The sequence below is a fragment of the Schistocerca gregaria genome, chromosome 7, assembly GCF_023897955.1.
Source record: "Schistocerca gregaria isolate iqSchGreg1 chromosome 7, iqSchGreg1.2, whole genome shotgun sequence".
Taxonomy (NCBI): domain Eukaryota; kingdom Metazoa; phylum Arthropoda; class Insecta; order Orthoptera; family Acrididae; genus Schistocerca; species Schistocerca gregaria.
Window position 1 is genome coordinate 474,530,563 of NC_064926.1, and position 22,326 is coordinate 474,552,888.

The 22,326-nt window shown below is 42.6% G+C and overlaps 1 protein-coding gene across 1 annotated transcript in view; it reads left to right on the forward strand.

The window, feature by feature from the left end:
• LOC126282438 (head-specific guanylate cyclase-like) overlaps positions 1 to 22,326 on the forward strand; it is a 165,919-nt gene that overhangs the window by 19,455 nt on the left and 124,138 nt on the right. The window contains exon 4 of the mRNA XM_049982095.1: positions 986 to 1,165. Within this exon, the coding sequence (XP_049838052.1) occupies positions 986 to 1,165 (180 nt within the window). The remainder of the gene's footprint in view (positions 1 to 985; positions 1,166 to 22,326) is intronic.

The window sequence follows — 22,326 nt, forward strand, 5'->3', positions numbered from 1 at the left end:
ACGTCTCCAGACATGTCTTCGCTGGTCATCGGGGCTCAGTTCGAAGCGGGACTCACCACTGAAAACAGTTATACTCCAGTCAATGAGGTTCCAGTCCGAGTAAGTGTCTGGAGACAGTGGGATACCAACCTGAGTGTTGCCTGCGCCATACCGCCCTACAACAACCAGGAGCGATGGTCTGGGGTGCCACTTCTTTTCATAGCAGAGCACCTTTAGTTGTCATCCGCGGTATCCTTACAGCAGAGCGGTATGTTGACGATATTCTATGCCCATTTTTGTTTCCCTTTGTGGCAACCATCCTCGGCTTACACTTCAGGAAGTTAATGCCCCGCCAGCACAGTGCTAGAGTTTCTACTGCTTATCGTCGTGCTTGCCAAACCCTATCTTGGCCAGCAAGGTCGCCAGATCTAACCGCAACTGAGAACATTTGGAGCGGTATGGGCAGCGATCACCTGCCAGATAGGGATTTTGAGGCGCCAGAGATGGATCAACGCGTTATTGACTTGCTAGATTTGTGAAGCTCTTTCTCTTGAATAATGATTTATTTGTTCTGAAATTGTAATCACTTGTTAGTGTAGTTAAAACTTGTAAAAGTATGTAATCTATGATGCTAGCAGAAGAAAAGTTCATGACATTACATAGCAGGTAAAAATTTTGTATGTACTTGTAGCAAACAAGTCTGCTCGAATTACGCGTGGAGCGATTTCTTCCTTTTCTTTTGTTGTTTTCACTAATACTCCCACAATTTCTTCTTAGTGTGCTCTTCGTAGCCCGTACTGCGTTACCTTGTTTCTAATTACTAGGTCAAAGGTCATATTCCTAATGTTATTGAAAGTGTCTGCACAAAATTTGTGCAAATCTCATTAGTATGCTCCTCCTCTGCACTCTGTGCAGGATTCGTTTAGTTGTAACTAGTCCTGCCGCGAGCGCTCACACACTTGCAGCCGGCTGCAGGGCAGCTGTTGAGTGAGTGACTTGCCGGCAGGGCCTGGAGCTGAAGGGCCAGATGGTGCCGTGTCCAGAGTCCGGGTCGCTGCTGTTCGTGGGCTCGCCCGACCTGGACGGGCTGGAGGGCCTCACCAGCCACGGGCTCTTCATCTCGGACATCCCGTTGCACGACGCCACGAGGGACGTCATCCTGGTGGGCGAGCAGGCGCGAGCGCAGGTGAGCGGGCGGCCTCGTTTGTTCTCCTCACTGGTCTGGCACTGTGTTCCGCTTCCCTGTAACCCGCAGCCGTCCCTTAATCTCACCTTTACCGCAACAGCTGCCCTACCCAACTCCAGGCCTCCTCGTTCACTGTTGTCATTGGCTAGATGAACAGATATGAGGTGCGACAATAAAGTAATGAGACTGAGGTGAAAAAAAATGTTGCTTACCGTTTTAGTCGAGTTTAGTGTTGTCTCCTTCAAAGTAGTTCCGTTCTTATTGCACACACTTTTTCCAACGCTTCTGCCATTGATGGTAACATTTCTGGAACTCATCTTCTGTAATGTCCTCCAAGACCCTTGTCACAGCTTTTAGGACATCTTGTGTTGTTTTAAAATGGTGTCCCTTGGCCACCGTTTTGACTCTTGTAAATAGAAAAAAGTCGCACGGAACGATATCTGGTGAATAAGGTGGCTATGGTAGTACTGAAATTTGTTTTAAGGTTAAAAATGGCTGTACCGACAGAACAGTATGGGATGGCGCATTATCATGATGCAGAATCCAATTATCAGAAATGTTAGCACAGGCACGAAGAACTCTTTTACGAAGTCTTTCTAAAATTCCTTTGAAGTAATATTGGTTAGCAGTTTGTCCAGGAGGCACCCACTCTTTATGAACAATTCTCTTGGAATCATAGAACCACACAAGTATTCATCTCACTTTTGACTTCGACATACGAGCTTTTTTAGTTTGGGTGATCCCTTTGAGCACCATTGCGAACCTTGGCATTTTGTCTCTGGATCGTACTGAAAAAAAAAAAAAACTTTCATCACCAGTGATAACACGGCTCAACAATTCTGGACTGATTTCCGTTTGCTCTAACAGATCGGCTGCCACATTTTTCCGTGTACCTCGCTGTTGTGGTGTGAGATTTTTGGGGACGATTTTTGCACAAATATTTCTCATACCAAGATCTTCAGTTATTACGTATTAGACGAAACGTTTCTCGATTGATGTTCAGTTCTTGTGCAATCATTTTTTAGGGATAAATTTCGATCATATCGTACGAGTTCACCCACCATGGCCAAGTTAACATCCGTCCCTGAGGTTGATGGTCGTCCACTGCGGTCTTCATCGCAACATACCTTCTACCTTCAATAATCATTTCATGCCAACGAAAAACTTGAGCTCTTGACATAACCTCCTCTCCAAAATCCTTCTGAAGCTTAACGTAAGTTGTCGTCGCGTTTTCACCCAATTTAACACAAAAAGAAATAGCATACCGTTGCTCAATATTATGCGGTTCCATTTCCGTGACGAGAGACACAAACACGTGTTAACTTATCACAGTACAACTCACGACAGACCAGTTGCGTCGATGTGCCACTTGGATTAGAAGCAGCTTATATACAAAGGTCGAAGATATTGTGCCTACGCAAGACTGCAAAGAAAATCAGTCTCATTAATTTAATGACGCACATCCTGTACCTTTTTTTTCCATAGGTCCATAGTGAGATGACCCTCAAAGATGTATTGGGTCGGCGTGTAAGTTCATGCCGCTATTACAATGCTACGATTTTATTTTAGTTGTTAATATGCACTTCATTACACTACAGCACACATTAACAAGACTGATACACTAGTTATTGATGTGATCTCTATCTTCGTCATTGACCCCCTGCTAGCGTTGAGATAGGAGTTCTGTGCTTCATCTAACTGTTGCGGTTTCGAGTTGAAGAAATCTTCTAGCCAGTTTCTAAGAGAAGCTTCATTATGCAACACTGTAATTGGTTTACAAAAACTTTTTTATTTAGTGAACTAAAACTTGAACTGAACTGGTTTCTAATTTTTGAATTTGTGTGTGTGTTATGTTGTAGTCCTGGACAATGAAAGTGATGTAATTACGTAAACGCTGTCTGATAAAAAGATTGGCCAAATGTTTGAAACTCCATAACTTTAATTTATTTAACTTTCACCAAAATAATCAGAAAACATAAAACTGTATACTAAATAAGTTGTCCAGTGAAATGTAGTATTGCGTATTACCGTGAACAGTGCTACAATGCGTGACGTCACAGTACACGACATGCAGTTCAAACACTCAAAGTCTAAAGAAACAATATTTTACACAAAATTCCAAATAGGATTTTAAAACAATAAATAACCAAAATGCTTTTCTAGAAAAGCCCTGTGAATTTACGTGTGCAAACTGACTACTGACTAAATAAAATTCCAAAAACTAGATGACACATACGCAAATACAACACTCCACTGTAAGAATAAGTCTGGCTGCATAAGTAATGAACTCAGATCTAATCTTCACCTAAACGTACCTGATACTAATTTTCAAAAAGAAAGCTTAACTGTAAGTGACTTTATTGTCCTCATTGTAAAGTAAATCTTCATAGCTCACCTGTGGTAACAGAAACTCGTTACTGCTTGAAAGTGGTCAACATTAAAAATACAGCGCAGCAACAAACTAGCTAAAGACAAAGAAAGCCCTGCGGAGTGCAATGCAATGACATGCAACTATGCTAAGCACATTTAGCTTTAGATTTACTTTTCTGCAACTGTGGTACGCTCAATTCAATACGGCGACACTGTTATTAGAAAATGAAACTTTCACGAAGAGACAGTGAAGAAAATTCAGTTTACTGAATGATTTAAAAGATACTAACACTCAGAAACTGCATTGAACCTCTGATAACTTAACAGTTGTCATCATCTTTACAAAAATCACTTACACAAAAATACAACAGCCCCCCCCCCACCCCCACCCACGAATGATGGACCTTGCCGTAGGTTGGGACGCTTGCATGTGTCAGCGAAACAGATAGCCCTATTAGCCGTACCGTAGGTGCAACCACAACCCAGAGGTGTCTGTTGAGAGGTCTGTTGAGCGGTCAGACAAACATGTGGTTCCTGAAGAGTGATACCAGCGTTTTCAGTAGTTGCAGGGGCCGAATGATATGGCCTTGTAACATCAATCAAAACGGCCTTGCTGTTCTGGTACTGCGAACGGCTGAAATCAAGGGGAAACTACAGCCGCAGTCTTTCCCGGGGGCATGGAGCCCTACTGTGTGGTTAAATGATGATAGCGTCCTCTTAGGTAAAACATTTCTGAGGTAAAATAGTCCCCATTCGGATCTCTGGGCGGAGACTACTCAGGAGAAACAAAACTGGCGTTCCACGGATCGGAGCGTGGAATTTCAGATCCCTTAATAGGGTAAGTAAGTTATAAAATTTAGAAAGAGGAATGGATAGATCAAAGTTAAATATAGTGAGAATTCCTGAAGTTCGGTGGCAGGAAGAACAAGACTCCTGGCCACGTGAATGCAGGGTTTAAATACAAAATCAAATAAGGGTAATGCAGGTTTAGGTTTAATAATGACTAAAAAATAGGAGCGCGGATAAGTTTCTGCGAACAGCATAGTTAGCGCATTATTGTAGCCAAGATATACACGACGCCCACGCCTACGCCAGTAGTACAAGTTTATATGCCAACTACTTCCGCAGGCGATGAAGAGAGTGAAGAAATGTATGATGCGATATAATAAATTACTCAGATTGTTAAAGGAGACGAAAATTTAATAGTCATGTGGGACTGGAATTCGATGTTAGGAGAAGGAAGAGAAAGAAAAGTAGTAGGTGAATGTGGACTGGTGGTAAGAAATCAAAGAAGAAACCGCTTGGTACAATTCTGCACAGAGCACAACTTAATCATAGCTGATACTTGCTTCAAGAATCATGAAAGAAGGTTTGATACGTGGAAGAGACATGCAGACACTGGAACGTCTCAAGTAGGTTGCATAATTGTAGGACAAAGATTTGGGAACCAGGTTTTAAATTGTAAGACATTTCCAGGGGCAGATGTGGACTCTGACCACAATTGATTGGACATGAACTGTAGATTAAAATTGAAAAAAACTACAAAAATGGAGGTATTTAAGGAGTTGGGACGTGAATAAACTGAAAGAACCAGAGGTTGTAGAGAGATGCAGAGAGAGCGTTAGGGAACGATTGACAAGAACAGGGGAAGGAAATACAGTAGAAGAAGAATAGGTAGCTTTGAGAGATGAAATAGTAAAGGCAGCAGAGGATCAAGTAGATAAAAAGATTAGGGCTAGTAGAAATCCATGGGCAACAGAAGAGATATTGAATTTAATTGATGAAAGGAGAAAATAAAAAAAATGCGGTAAATGAAGCAGGCGAAAAGGCATACAAACGTCTCAAAAATGAGAAGTGCAAAATGGCTAAGCAGGGATGGCTAGAGGACAAATGTAAGGATGTAGAGGCATATATCACTAGGGATTAGACAGATACTGCCTATAGGAAAATTAAAGAGACCTTTGGAGAAAAGAGAACCATCTGTATCAAAATCAAGAGCTCAGATGGAAAAAAAGTCCTAAGCAATGAAGGTGTACCAGAAAGGTCAAAGGAGTATATAGAGAATCTATGCAAGGTCGATGTCCTTGAGGGCAATATTATGGGACTGTAAGAGGAAGTAGATGTAGATGAAATGGGAGATATGATACTGCGTAAAGAATTTGACACAGCACTGAAAGAGCTAAGTCGAAACAAGGCCCCGGGATTGGACAACATTTCACTAGAACTACTGATAGCCTTAGGTGAGCCAGCCATGACAGAACTCTTCCATTTGGCGAGAAAGATGTATGAGACAGGCGACATACCCTCAGACATCACGAAGAATATAATAATTCCAATCCCAAGGAAAGCAGGTGTTGACAGGTGTGAAAATTACAGAACTATCAGTTTAATAAATCACGGTTGCAAAATACTAACACGAATTCTGTACAGGCGAATGGAAAAATTGGTAGAGGCCGACCTCGGGGAAGATCAGTTTGGATTCCGTAGAAATGTTGGAACACGTGAGGCAATACTGATCCTTTAACTTATCTTCCAAGATAGCTTAAGGAAAGGCAAACCTACGTTTCTAGTATTTGTAGACTTAGATAAAGCTATTTAATATGTTGGCTGGAATACTCTGTTTCAAATTTTGAAAGCGGCATGGGTAAAATACAGGGAGCGATACGCTATTTACAATTTGTGGAGAAACCAAATGGTACTTATAAGAGTCGAGGAGCACGAAAAGGAAGTAGCGATTGAGAAGGGAGTCAGACAGGGTTGTAGCCTATCCCGGATGTTAATCAACCTGTATATTGAGGAAACAGTAAAGGAAACAAAAGAAAATATGGAGTAGGAATTAAAATCCAGGGAGAAGAAATAAAAACTTTGAGGTTTGATGACGACATTGTAATTCTGCCAGTGACAGCAAGGGACCTGGAAGAGCAGTTGAACGAAATGGACAGTGTCTTGAAAGGAGGATATAAGATGAACGTCAACAAAATCAAAACAATGATAATGAATGTAGTAGAATTAAATCAAATGATCCTACGGAAATTAGATTAGCAAACGAGACATTTGAGTTTTGCTATTTGGGCAGCAAAATAACAGATGATGGCTGAAGTAAAGAGGATATAAAATGTAGGTCGGCAATGGCAAGAAAATCATTTCAGAAGAAATGAAATTTATTAACCTCGAATATATATTTAAGTGTTAAGAAGTCGTTTCTGAAGGTATTTGTCTACAGTGTAGCCATGAATGGAAGTGAAACGTGGAGGATAAACAGTTTAGATACAAGCAGAACAGCAGCTTTTGAAATGTGATGCTACAGAAGAATACTGAAGATTCGAAACCAACAACAACAACAAAAAATACATTACTCCGCCATGAGCTTAGTTACTGAAATATTAGAGGAGCATTGAATTTCTAAATCTGAGTGCAAACAGTGTAAACAGATAATTTTATTTAATCACGTCTCGAAAATTAAACTAACTGACCAGAACGAATGAAGCGAAAACTGTTAAGAGTTTGTCATTCTCAAACTCATAATGAGTTACGTGCAAACAAGCAATGCGGCCACAAAATTACCTAGAAAACTTCATTCTTCTCAGATCAGCCTTTACCAAGTCATATTCCGAAATTCTAAAATTCAACACCCTCTGTGTGTGTGTGTGTGTGTGTGTGTGTGTGTGTGTGCTATGCTAGCAGTTTTCAGTTTTCATACCGCTCAGTAGCATTAAGAGCATCCAACTCCATCACTTACTTCAGTCTGAACGTTGCTAGCAACTGACAACCAAAGATCACGGTGCTTGTATTCGGAACCTCTGCAGCGTAACATATTTATTAGTGAAGACTTTGTCTGAAAAGCAACCAGTGTACAAACGTGAAGTACGACACACCGAATGGAAATAGAGCTCTAATCACTTTCACTGAGTGCCAAAAATAACCTAGAAACCTTGCAACACTTGACCCTGAATGTTGTTGGAGAGAGACTGGAAAAGATGATAAACAGGAGGGGCTGAGTCTGGTATATTTTGTAATGTGAAATAGTGCTTCCCAACCAATTTCATTAATCGCATCTGTGGTGATTCTGGACGTTTACACAGGTTTACCAGGTTTTTTTTTTTTTTTTTTTTTTTTTTTTTTTTTTTTTTTTTTTTTTTAGTAGTAGTAACAGAGAGTCACCTTAGCTGTTCTGTATACGCAGCAGCTTTCGTCGTTTCATTTCTTGGTAGCAATTCATGATGAAGAATGCCAGTTTAGTTCACAAAACGCACAACACGAATTTTTTCAGGATGCGCACAATCCTTCGCACGGCATTAAACGATTGTTTCTACATATTTAAGTTCACAGACAGGAATCATTTCTCGTCACCCTAGACATAAATCCCAAAGAATGGCTTGTGCCAACGACAAGCTGCATGGTAACGGACAAGCAAAGACGAATATATGCATAGTAGATGATTTTTGTTGGTGTCGCTTAACACTTCTGGTATTCACGTACCCATTGTTTGCACCTCAACAAATAAATCCAAATGACACACAATGGTTGTGTGGTCGCATTCCACAATTTGTGCTAATTCCAGTGTTGTTTGGCGAGGATTATTGAGGAGAACGTGTTTCTCTACTCATGTCGAATTTTTCTTCTCGGAAACCAGAAACCAACTCCTCTGCAGTCCTCTCAGCTTAATGCATTCCTTCTGTATATACAACACAAACTCTTCTTGTGGGTTGGGCAGCTCTAGTTTCTCGATTAAACTCGAAGAGTCAAGTGTATGGGAATGTTTATTTCTCTCTACTTGACATTCCATATTGGTTAGCGTTGAAAATGACCAAAACGAGCTGATAACGACATGCTAGCTCCTGTTCGTAATAATCATACGCCAGACTGAAGAAAAACATTGAATAACGAGAAACGAAGGCTTCACAGCGCAATAGTCCACCCACTGAAGAACGGCGCAGACTTCTCTACAAATCCAATAGAACTAGTCATAAAAATAAAATCACATAATAAATATTTACAAAAGAATTGTTGCGGTAACGTTCCTTCCACAGATAGTAAGTAAAATGCTCCTCAATGATGTGGAATAAATTGAATATCTGAAACAAACTTCACCAAAAATTTAACACCAAACTTGTCAGAAACATAAAAAAGTGTAAAACATAAATTTTATTTTATGGAAGATTTACATCATCCAACAGAAAACAGGTTACAACACATAATTACACAAATTGCATTACTGCACTGAAAACGTGTAGTGGTCAAATTAGACGTCACATTCACATTATTTTCTGTTATTAAAATCATATAAATCAATTGGTTCTACAAATAAATTCGCCACTGAAGTACAAAGAGCCAGTCACCAACAAATCTTTTACACCTTAAGCTATACTTCATTTAGCAGGTAAATTTTATTTGATCGTTGACAACTTGTTGAAAATATGTATTCCATAATAATGAATACATTCCTCGATCAAAGTGTGTGACTTTGAATCTTCATGTTGATTATTCGTATTTCTAACGCTGATTCCACGAAATGATCCGTTGAAGAGAAAATTAGTGTATTATTAATGACAAATTTAAGTAAGGAACAGATATGCTGGGAAGCGCTTTGAATTCATACAAAAGAATGATGCGTAATACTACACTACTGGCCATTAAAAGTGCTACACCAAGAAGAAATGCAGATAATAAACGGGTATTCATTGGACAAATATATTATACTAGAACTGACATGTGATTACATTTTCACGCAATTTGGGTGCATAGATCCTGAGAAATCAGTACCGAGAACAACCACCTCTGGCCGTAATAACGAATCACGTAGTTCTGTAAGAGTTGTTGACTGACGAGTCGCACGAGTCAGTTCTTGTCCCGTCATATCCCACACGTGTTCGATTGGAGACAAGTCCGGAGATCGTGCTGGCAAGGGACATTGCCGCACGTCTTGCAGAGCTCGATGAGTTTCATGGGCAGTGTGTGAGTAAGCATTATCCGGTTGGAACACATCACTTTCCTGTTGCAAGAACGGCAAAAGAGTGGGCCTAACAACATTTTGCATGTTCCGAGGTCTGATTAGCGTCTCCTCCAGAAACGCGAAACATGAAATCACTCAACAGAGGAAAGTCCACTGGACCTGACCGGGATACCAATTCGATTCTACACAGAGTGCGCGAAAGAACTTGCCCCCCTTCTAACAGCCGAGTACCGCAAGTCTCTAGAGGAACGGAAAGTTCCAAATGATTGGAAAAGAGCACAGGTAGTCCCAGTTTTCAAGAAGGGTCGTCGAGCAGATGCGCAAAACCATAGGCCTATATCTCTGACATCGATCTGTTATAGAATTTTAGAACATGTTTTTTGCTCGCGTATCGTGTCATTTCTGGAAACCCAGAATCTACTCTGTAGGAATCAACATGGATTCCGGAAACAGCGATCGTGTGAGACCCAACTCGCTTTATTTGTTCATGAGACCTAGAAAATATTAGACAGAGTTTCCCAGGTAGATGCCATTTTCCTTGACTTCCGATACGGTTCCGCACTGTCGCCTGATAAACAAAGTAAGAGCCTACGGAATATCAGACCATCTGTGTCGCTGGATTGAAGAGTTTTTAGCAAACAGAACACAGCATGTTGTTCTCAATGGAGAGACGTCTACAGACGTTAAAGTAACCTCTGGCGTGCCACAGGGGAGTGTTATGGGACCATTGCTTTTCACAATATATATAAATGACCTAGTAGATAGTGTCGGAAGTTCCATGCGGCTTTTCGCGGATGATGCTGAAGTATACAGAGAAGTTGCAGCATTAGAAAATTGCAGCGAAATGCAGGAAGGTCTACAGCGGATAGGCACTTGGTGCAGTGAGTGGCAACTGACCCTTAACATAGACAAATGTAATGTATTGCGAATACATGGAAAGAAGGATAATTTATTGTATATGATAGCGGAACAAACACTGGTAGCATTTACTTCTGTAAAATATCTGGGAGTATGCGTGAGGAACGATTTGAAGTGGAATGATCATATAAAATTAGTTGTTGGTAAGGCGGGTGCCAGGTTGAGATCCATTGGGAGAATCCTTAGAAATTGTAGTCCATCAACAAAGGAGGTGGCTACAAAACACTCGTTCGACCTATATTTGAGTATCGCTCATCAGTGTGGGATCCGTACCAGATCGGGTTGACGGAGGAGATAGAGAAGATCCAAAGAAGAGCGGCGCGTTTCGTCACAGGATTATTTGGTAAGCGTGATAGCGTTACGGAGATGTTTAGCAAACTCAAGTGGCAGACTCTGCAAGAGAGGCGCTCTGCGTCGCGGTGTAGCTTGCTCTCCAGGTTTCGAGAGGGTGCGTTTCTGGATGAGGTATCGAATATATTGCTCCCCCCTACTTATACCTCCCGAGGATATCACGAATGTAAAATTAGTGAGATCCGAGCGCGCACGGAGGCTTTCCGGCAGTCGTTCTTCCCGCGAACTATACGCGACTGGAACAGGAAAGGGAGGTAATGACAGTGGCACGTTTAGTGCCCTCCGCCACACACCGTTGGGTGGCTTGCGGAATATAAATGTAGGGGGATGTAGATGGAGAACACCGCACCCCAGTCCTGGGGTTGAGCTAGTGTGCCGGGCGGATGCACTCAACGATACAGCGCTCACCAGCTCTACATCGTACACGCAAACGGCCATCACTTGCGAGCAGGTAGGATCTGTTTTCATCACTGAAGACAACGGCGCGTAGTACCATCTCCCAAGTGATCCTCTGGCGGCACCACCCGAGCCATGTACGGTGATACTGTGGGGTGAGTGGAAGACAGGCTAGAGGTGTGCGCGCCCGTAATCCCTCTGCTAATAATCGTTTCGCAACAGTTCTTGTTGAAATGTCTGAGCTCACAAGCTGTGGTGTGGTAGCTGTATGATCTTCCACTGCCGCCCTTACGATTCGACGATCCTGGCGGGGTTTTTGTGTGCTATGTGGACGTCCAGTACCTCGTAAACGGGCGTGAGGATGGCCATATGAGCAATGATAGCAGCATCGCTGCACAGCTGACAGCACGTGCAACTTGTGTGGTAATTCTCCGAAAGGACCATCCCTCCACTCGGAAGGCCACAAGCTTAGCCCTTTAAACTTCGCTTTTGATGTAGGAAGCACAAGTGCGTCTCCGTCGCGTTGTTACCTGCTTGCTTCACATGTCTCCATCACACTGAATCTTCTGGCTGCGAGAATTCCCTATTACAGGGTAGACACAGGTGGCACTCTGGTAGCTATACTGATACGCTATCTGTTGGCAGGCGACGTTGAAAGCACTATCAGTTCATCTGCTATCCTCCAGGTGACATACGCCATTATCGGATCAAAATCGACGTAGTCTTTTCAGAGCTACTAACTTGTTTTTCTGGCTGTGTATACTCCACAATTTCTTCTGAAGCTACCGAACGTACAAGTCTTGCTAGCCACCCCTCGAACTGTTAAGCAACGTTAATAAACATCGCAATAGAAATTTCTAAATCAGTACTCCCAAGCAGGGGGCGATTACCCCTGGGGTAGAAGCGGGAGATTAAAATTATATTTGTTGGGGGGGGAGGGGGGGGGGGAGGGGATAATAAGTACACTACTGGTCATTAAAATTGCTACACCAAGAAGAAATGCAGATGATAAACGAGTATTCATTGGATAAATATATTATACTATAACTGACATGTGATTACATTTTCACGCAATTTGGGTGCATAGATCCAGAGCAATCAGTATCCAGAACAAACACCTCTGGCCGTAATAACGGCCTTGATACGCCTGGGCATTGAGTCAGAGCGTGGATGGCTTGTACAGGTACAGCTGCCCTTGTAACTTCGACACAATACCACAGTTCATCAAAAGTAGTGACTGGCGTATTGTGACGAGCCAGTTGCTCGGCCACCATTGACCAGAAGTTTTCAATTGGTGAGAGATCTGGAGAATGTGCTGGACAGGGCAGCAATCGAACATTTTCTGACCCATTCAGGACCTGCAACATGTGGTCATGCATTATCCTGCTCAAATGTAGGGTTTCGAAGCGATCGAATGAAGGGTAGAGCCACAGGTCGTAACACATCTGAAATGTAATGTCCACTGTTCAAAGTGCCGTCAATGCGAACAAGAAGGACAGAGACGTGTAACCAATGGCACCCCGTACTATCACTCCGGGTGGTACGCTACTATGGCGATGACGAATACACGCTTCCAATGCGCGTTCACCGGGATTTCGCCAAACACGGATCCGACCATCATTATTCTGTAAACGGAACCTGGATTCATCCGAAAACCTTACGTTTTGCCATTCGTGCACCCAGGTTCGTCGTTGAGTACACCATCACAGCCGCACTTGCCTGTGATGCAGAGTCAAGGGTAACCGGAGCCATGGTCTCCGAGCTGATAGTCCATGGTGCTACAAACGTCGTCGAACTGTTCGTGCAGATGGTTGTTGTCTTGCAAAAGTTCCCATCTATTGACTCAGGGATTGAGACGTGGCTGCACGATCTGTTACAGCCATGCGGATAAGATGCCTGTCATCTCGACTGCTAGCGATACGAAGCCGTTGGGATCCAGCACGGCGTTCCACATTACCCTCCTGAACCCACCGATTCCATATTCTGCTAACAGACATTGGATCTCGACCAAAGCGAGCAGCAATGTCTTGATACGATAAACCGCAATCGCGATAGGCTACAATCTGAGCTTTATCAAAGTCGGAAACGTGATGCTGTGCATTTCTCCTCCTTACAAGAGGCATCACAACAACATTTCACCAGGCAACGCTGGTCAACTGCTGTTTGTCTATGAGAAATCGGTTGGAAACTTTCCTCATGTCAGCGCGTTGTAGGTGTCGCCACCGGCGCCAATCTTGTGTGAATGCTCTGAAAGGATAATCATTTGCATATCACAGCATCTTCTTCCTGTCGGTTAAATTTCGCGTTTGTAGCATTTCATATTCCTGGTGTAGCAGTTTTAATGGCCAGTAGTGTATTTGGTTATGAATCAGATATCAGGCTAAATTATTTTAATAAAAATCATCATTGTGATAACTGTTTCGTTAGAATCTAATCTTTACAGGTAACTAACCCTTAACTAAAATTTTCAAATACGATCATCAGCGAATGACCAAACGTGGCGGAAGGCGCAAGCTGTGAAATGAAGGTCCGAAAAAGGGCGTATGAAATTCACGAGGCCAGTGAGCTAGGTTTGACCGAGTTATCGTCTCGCTTGTCGCTTATTGTTTCCATTGTTTCGTTCTTCGGTTCTTTGCTCGCCTGTCGAAATAAAACAGATTTTTTTTCCAGACCGGTACGCCATGCTGAAATAACTACGCTTTACCTTCGAGTACAAGAAAATATTGTGTACGTTTTATTAAGAGTAATACTGTCAGTTTTCTTTAGCAACTGGAACATCAGTACGCAGGGTCGAAGTTGTGGACAGTTCTTTATTTTCAGTACTGGTCACGATGATCGAAGCAAGTAATGAAAAATGCTCACTCACAGGTTAAATAACTGTTCACTTAGCATAATAAAGTCTTTTTCAACTACTTTCATGATGTGGAAAATCGTCAGGAAATACCTTCGTGAAAGAAGGAGTATTTTCAAATAATGAAATTTGATACGCAGTAGCTACAGTTTCTTCTTTGTGTCGCTCTCGGGTGTCCAGCCGGGTGCAGTCGTTTACGAAACACGATATTTCGACAGCGCACCTTGCCGAAATCTTCAGGTAATACCTGTCGAAATATCGTGTTTCTTAATCGACTGTACATGGGCGGAAACGCGAGAGCAATACAAACAGTTGTCCATTGAGAAAGCTAAAGACAACACACAATTTCTTGGATTCTGCGAAGACAGACACAGAAAATAGTGAAAGGCTGCTGGATACCGTCCACTAACAGACAAATCCTATAGACTATTTTTTCATGTCCCACAATTTACAACGCGAAAGGAGATTTCCTACTTTGGTAGCAATGAAAAACAAAAGTTAGGAACTGAATGTACTTGGCGGATGACTCACGATGTTATTTGGCGAAGACCAATCCCAATATAAGAAACATTGTAATAAATACACAGTAATCCCGCCACTTTTCTCTTTATTTTTTATTTTAAAATATGCGGATGTCATTTGTTTGGTCATCAACTAAATGTTACTTATCATTCATCATTTAAAAAGTAGCGGGGCTAAAAAAGGGCTATTTCAATGACAATTTTAGGTATCTGCTTAATTTTATTGAACCCGTTCAGTGGCAACGGTCTCAGAAATGTGATGGCATTTGGTGGCATCTACAGTTCATGGCTTAAAGTTGTGAGATAGTTTTCACTAGGAAGAAAATATTGCAGCTTACTCTTTCGTTATCGGTGAAGAAAACTGTCGTCTCTCTATCTAGGCGTCTCTTTTGCTACTGAGAGCACGGGTTCTATGAGCATTTTTAAGTTTTCGTAAATTTTTCATTACTCTAGCCATAAAATTTTTGGACTGAGTCTCACGTTCAATGCCTCCGAATGTCTTTACACACGCCCTTCAAATCAGTCCCTCCAGATAAATAGTTTTCTATATACATTTTTCCTCGCATATTCCTTGTAATACTTTTTAATTTAATGCATTGTAGTTGAATCCACTTAAACTCAAAAGAGGAAATAATTAGAAAACTTACAAACTCATAAGTAAAATATAATAATAATTTATTTTCTGCAAAAGTAGGACATGTGTACGTATCAATTTCAGAAGATACGTCCTTAATGTTCTGCTCCACTCCATTTAACCTACACTGTACACACTACCCACGTACTTATATCTGACGATAGTAACAGGTGAAATCAATGCGTAGCTATTCACGCTTGCGCATTATCAGAAAATAAGTCAGCATTTCTCCTTAATAAATGATATGCTTAGCTCAGAAAAATGAAAAAGATTTGTATCAATACTGTAAACTAGACAGTCATTCATATTTTCTTTAATACGATTGTATTTTAGATTACATACTTTTATTGCGAGATACATTTTAACATCTGTTTAAAGCAAGTCTGCTTCATATATCTTGCTAATCTACTTAGGTCATTCATTGCACAGTCTTATTCCCTGACAAAAACCCTATTTTTTGTGATTAGTTTCCTTTTTAAGCGGTAAATGTAAATCTGAACAGTTTGTTACAGCCTACTATATTACACTCCTGAAATTTTCCTGTTTTCTTCTTCAGCAGTTTTACTAATCTTACGTTAGCATTTGAATCCTTAATCTTCTTCTACAAAAACGAAATTTTAAGAGTGATTTTGAAACGTTTGTTGTATTGACTCAAGCTGAATTCATTATTAAAAGAATGTACAGGGTGAACCAGAACTCCACCGACAAACTTTCAAAGGTGGTAATATGGACCAAAACAAGAACAAAATGTCAAGTAAACCAGGGTTCTAAAATGCCTACCTTCAGAGCTATGAGCACTTGTTCATCTTGCCTACAATGAAATACTCCTCTTCCACTGAACAAGTGCTCGTAGCACTTAAGCTATCCATTTTAGAGCGCACGTTTACTGCAAGTTATTTCTTGTTTTGGTCCTCATTACGTGTTCCCAAAATATTGAACTTAAAGCAAAAGAGATGTGTTTCAAAGTACCGAAGAGGAAAAAGCACTCATACCCCTTAATGTATGAATTCTGGAGTTCATAGCCGGCCGTGGTGGCCGAGCGGTTCTAGGCGCTACAGTCTGGAACCGCGCGACCACTATGGTCGCAGGTTCGAATCCTGCCTCGGGCATGGATGTGTGTGATGTCCTTAGATTAGTTAGGTTTAAGTAGTTCTAAGTTCTAGCGGACTGATGACCTCAGAAGTTGAGTCCCATAGTGCTCAGAGCCATTTGAACCATTTGGAGTCCATGTTTACAATACTTTATATTCTCATTTTGGTACACATTGCCACTTCTGACAGTTTGTCGGTGGAGTTCTGGTTCACCCTGTATATAGGACTCTTTCCTTCTTTAGGATCAGCTATATTTCAGACACGCTGCTAACATTATTCCAATACACTCGCTAATATGACCACGCCATTACGTCTCGAATGCAAGGAAATGCCAATATCTAAACTTCAGACTTCTCTCTCTGAAGCCACATGTTTCTGTATCTTGTCTTGGTGGAAACTAACTATATCACTCAGAAATTTATACCTGAACGTCACTAGAAATATTTCTGCGGTTCATTGAACCATATTCATATGAATCTTTCAGACAACAGTGAGGTGTACGGGTTTGTGACACTACCTGACGCACTAAAACTACAACACTGAAATTAGAACACAAACCGTCGCTCTGCGTCATTAACGCTCTTACCAATTGAGCTAGAACCCCACTCAAAGCTTCGATGTGTCGGCAACTTGTGTACCGCTCTGGATTAGCCCTCTTGACTTCCTAGCGTCCCTCTTTCAAAAAATGAATTTACTGTCAACTCTCCAGTTCCAAATAAGAAAATGAATCCTAGAGGAATTTCCAAAGTTAACTGGACTAGAGCGTGGTTCGCTTCTCTGTCCTTTGCAGATAAACGATCAGTGTAGAATCTAAAATATCATTTGCATTATTAGCCTCAAATGACATTGACTACCTCATCAAAAGTCCAGCGATTACAATACGGTACAACGCTTTCGATAACGAGACACGGAATTTGTCGTGACGATCACAGGTAATGACTTCTTCTTCTTCTCTCCTATTTTTCTTCTTTGTTAGCGGGGCACATTAGCTTTTTCATGTCTCAAACATCTGTGAAGTATGTATGCAGAGTGAGGCGACGAATGAAAAATTTGTACCATACCCGGGCTTCGAACCCAGGTCTCCTTTTATTAGGCAGATGCGCTAACCACTACGCCACCCCGCCACATTGGCTTTGCACAATTGCACGGACTAACCTAGAATGCCTCCTTCCTCAATCCAAATTCACATTCACCTAGTGGACTGAGGCGTGGATTGGAATTTTGGATTGAGGAGGGAGATATGTTAAGGTAGTCGGTGCAGTTGTGCAAAGCCACTGTGGCAGGGTGGCGTAGCGGTTAGCACATTTGTCTAGTAGAATGAGACCTGGGTTCGAATCCCAGAATTGGTAAAAATTTCCATTCTTCGCCCCAGTCTGCATGTACACATCAAAATCTTCACTCTGGGAGGCAGCAATAAGGCTGATTTCTGTCTAAATCGTAATAAAATGCTTTTTTCCCCACGTAGTTGTATCTGGTAATGTGCCTACATGACGTTAGGCTTGTTTCTTTTAATTTGTTGATCATTTTTCATATGATCCACTCTTGTTAAGCCTCAACCCGATGCATCATGTTCATTTCATTTCTATGCCGCACTTGTTGTTTCGTTGTTCCTTTCCAACAACATGAGCCGTATAGATTTGCTGGCAAATCAACAAACTTCACCCTCAAAATGATTGGGAGTTACATGCTATACAGCACTCCAGCGAAATGGTGCCATTTCTACCACGCAGCTCTAACTCGTGTTCATACGTCTGGGAAAGTGTCACATTCTGAAGTTATGAGAGCGCCACGATATCTAAACTGTGTAACGCTAAGTGGTTCATATATAACGTAGCTGTCAATCTGAGATTTAGGTTCGAGATAGTTTTTCTGGTGTTTAATCTCAAGTTATTATTTCTTAAACGATTCTTCCTGCTCAGGAAGCTATTTTCGAGCTCTTGACGGTTTCTGTCGGCGAGAAACAGACCATCGGCGTATAACATCGTTCAAGGATGGGTTGCCTAAATATTTGCTGCCTGTGTCTTTAGTCTGCTGGAATATTATGGCCACAGAGAGTTTTCTCAAAGTTCAGAAAGGCTAGGAGTAAGCGCTGGTGTTTTTCTTTTCTCGGTATTTCTCTGTCTGCAGGTAGTCAGCTTGACTTGCGTCAGTTGCATCCAGGCCATTGATATATCACATTGGTTCTCTTAAATTAGACAATACATTGTCGTCGAACGTTGCACTTTCACTCAAGAATATTAATGGTTTTATTCCAGCACTGATTCTTCCTGATAGTTCTCTTAAGCTTCAACCTACACATTATGAAACTGAGATCCGAGTCTACATATGTTCCTGGGTGGAATGCTTGCACTCCAATGTGGTACACCTTGAAACCAACATCTGATTTCAGATCTCTGTGTAACCACCATGTAGTCCAGTTGTTATCCTTCTACGCCTCCCGTCATTTTCCTAGTATACCTCCTCCCGTAGTGATCATTGAACAGTGTATTTGCTACTATTGGCTGAATTTGTTTCAGAACTCGATGAGTCTTTCTCCTCTCTCAGTCCTACGAACAAGTCCATATTGTTTCTAACTCAGTCTACCATTACTTGCCAAACTACACCTTCCAACCTCCATGATGATCAGGTTTTAATCTCCTTCTGCATACTGAGATACCCATTTAATCCCCTCGCATACGTTCTGTATACTTTCTGATTGTGACGTCTGAATGCACGCTTCAACTATTGTTGTCGCCCTTGGTATGCTGTCGTTTCTGACGAGAAAGTTGTGTGAAATTTAAAGTTTTCCCGGCGAACTAAATATTCAAAAATATTTCGGGCTTGCAGCCGGTCGTCGTTAGCTTCCATCCATGATATTTCGACTGGACAACTGCCAGCCATCCTCAAAGCATGCGTGGAATATTCGCTGCATGCTATATATTACGGAACGGATGGCGTCTTCGTCAGTCTTCGATGCCTCACCTGAGGATGGCTGGCATTTGTCCACTCGAAATATCGTGGATGGAAGCTAACGACGACCGGGTGCAAGCCCGAAATCTTTTTGAATATAGAGAAAAGTTGTATCGTTAAACTATTCATTGTAACTCACATTTGATCTGTTTCGGCCGGCCGTGGTGGCCGAGTGGTTCTAGGCGCTTCAGGCCGCAGGTTCGAATCCTGCCTCGGGCATGGATGTGTGTGATGTCCTTAGGTTAGTTCGGTTTAAGTAGTTCTAAGTTCCAGGGGACTGATGACGTCAGATGTTAAGTCCCATAGTGCTCAGAGCCATTTGAACCATTTTTTTTGTTCTGTTTCTATATTCATAAAGAATACTATACCGTTTATACCATTTTATGTCGTTGTTAATATTACCCTACATTTGTTTGGGTGACATGAAATCATCTTTCCATCTCATTCCACTGGCTCCAGCTACATTGCAGGGAAAAAGTTAGTACGCCCTCTTAGAGGTTTCCAGTTCACTTAAGAGTTATTGTTGCCACAGCGCATATGGTGAAGGTGAAATGATTACATTTATGGATCAATAGCACAAGTGGTTCTGAAGCACAACGTATCGGCCCAAAATGAAACGCCCATATGATGTAGTCTCCAGCGGTAGCAATGCAGGCTCTAACTTGGCTTCCAGTCGATCGTACAGGCAGCGAATACTGTCCAGTGATACGTTATGCCATCCCTTCTCGACCTGCTCACGTAGTTCTGAAATAGTTGTTAGTTGAAGAGTCGCTTCTTATCCTATAGTACCCCACACGTGCTCGATTAGAGGTAAATCCGGACATTGTGCTGGCCACGGTATTTGCTCATCGTTTTGCAGAGTGCATCGAATTTCTCGATCAGTATGTGGGCGAGCGTTATCCTGTTGGAACAACGCATCACCTTCCTGTTGCAAGAACGACAGAAAAACGGGTCCAACAATATTCTACACATACCGAGCGCTGGTTAGCGTCTCCTCCAAAAGCATCTAAAGTGAACCTGTGTTGTAGCTTAATTATCTAACCCCTGACCATAAGGTAATCTTGAATGAATGCAGTCTACAAGACAGCGCTTACCAGGTCTACAATGTACACCCAAACGGGCGTCACTTGTGTGCAGGCAGAATCCGCATTCCTCACTAAAGACCACAGCGTGCTATTCGATCTTCCTAGTGATCTTCCCTGTACGATCTGCCACTGTTGCCATTACTACACAATGACCCTGGTTGGCACCTATGCCCTGTGGATGTTCATAGCATCATCCATGGGTCTGAGAATGTTCACGTAACTACTGATACAGACGTCATTGCACAACTAACACAGCACATATAACTTGTGTGAAATCCTCCAAATGGACCATCTCGCCACTCGGAAAGCCATAACCAGACTCCTTTCACACTCGCTTAGTTAGCTGTAGGAAACACGAGTGCATCTCTGTGGTATGTGTGGTATGGCTACCTGCTTGGTTCACACGTTTTCCCCACACTGAGCCTTCACTGGTAGCTATTAGGTATACCCCAAACCCCCCTCCCCCTCCCAAGAGGGGGCTCGCCACTCTTTGGCAGGTTCTTGCTTGGCTACCACGGGGCTCCAGCCTTTGCAGCACTTTTTCCCTTCTGTGCTGCATATCTATCCTCTTGCTATTCTTTTTCCCCTCCCTTGGGGATTATGTCTGGGGTGTTATTGGGCTTGTTCTGCATTCTGTTGCTGACCTGCACACACTCTCAACTTTCTTTTTGGCTCCTTTTTTCCTTTCTTTGTTTCCGTTCTCCTCTAGTTTCTCCGCTTCGGCGTTTGAGGATCCTCTTCTTTCTTCTTCCTCCCTGTGCGCTCGTGAAGGCCGGCCCACGCGTCTGATGCGTAAAAGGTGACTGGGTAATGCGTAATTCCCAGTCCCAGGTCGACAGGTAGGGTTCACATGAACCCCTTGATACAGGCCATGACCAGGGAAGGGTGACTGCCAGACCTGTAACTTTCCCAGATTGCCCATTGGTCCCTCCATCAGGTGTTCTGGAAGTGTGACCTGAGGTGTGAACAATCACCTAAGGCAGGTGTGCCCCCTTGTGTAGGGGGCTGCCAGTTGGAGGAGAGACACTGGCAATCATGGGGGATTTCCTCGCGATGAGTCACTCATCCACTTCATCGACGTAGACGAAACGTAAAGAGGCTACTGATTTGAAGACCCTTCCCACTGCACCACAGTTCCCTGTTGTATCATGTACTGAAGATGGTCAGTCCTTCGCCACGAAGGGACCAATGACCGTGGCAGTCCGGTCCCTTTAACCCCCACAAACCAACCAACCAACCTTCGCCACGGACAATCTGTTTATTATTCAGAAAGGTGTTGACGCCATTGCTGGCCCTGTGAAATCCTGCTCTTAGCTTTTGGAGACAGCTTCTGATACTCAAGCACAACAACTGCTTGCTGCTTCGCTTCTCCACAGCTACCATGTTCGTGTCGAGGCACATAGAACTTAGAATTCTTCCCGTGGTGTAGTTTTCACCGGGCTGCTTGACAGTCTGACCAAGGCTGAAATACAATCTTACATCTCCAGTCAGGGTATCATTGCCGTTCATCATGTCATGAAAAAGTTCGATTCTTCCTTGGTGCCGACCCGTACTATTTTCCTCACCTTTGATAGGGTGGTGCTGCCATCCACGATTAAAGCAGGCTACAAAATCATCACAGGCTGGCCGTACATTCCGAATCTGATACGCTGTTACCAGTGTCATCAGTTCAATCACGGTAGAACATCTTGTCGACACCCGGCCAAATGCGCAACCTGTGGCAGGGATGCACACGAGGACGAAGGTCCGTCTCTTTCTATCGGCTGTATCAACTGCAATGGCGGCCATGGTGCCTCCTCCCGGGATTGTCCCGTGTATCTCGACGAGCGTGCTGTTCAAAAGATTCGGGTAAAGGAAAAAGTGCCTTACCCAGTGGCTCGCAAGTTACTGGCTAGTGACAAACCCTGTTTTCTCCGTTTGGCTCTTATAGTTCAGTTCTTGTTACCCTTCGCTCCATGAAGGACGTGGCAACACACACATGCGACCTCAAATTTGGCTCTGAGGTTGTGAAGTCGCCCAGTGTGAAGGTACCATCATCGTCC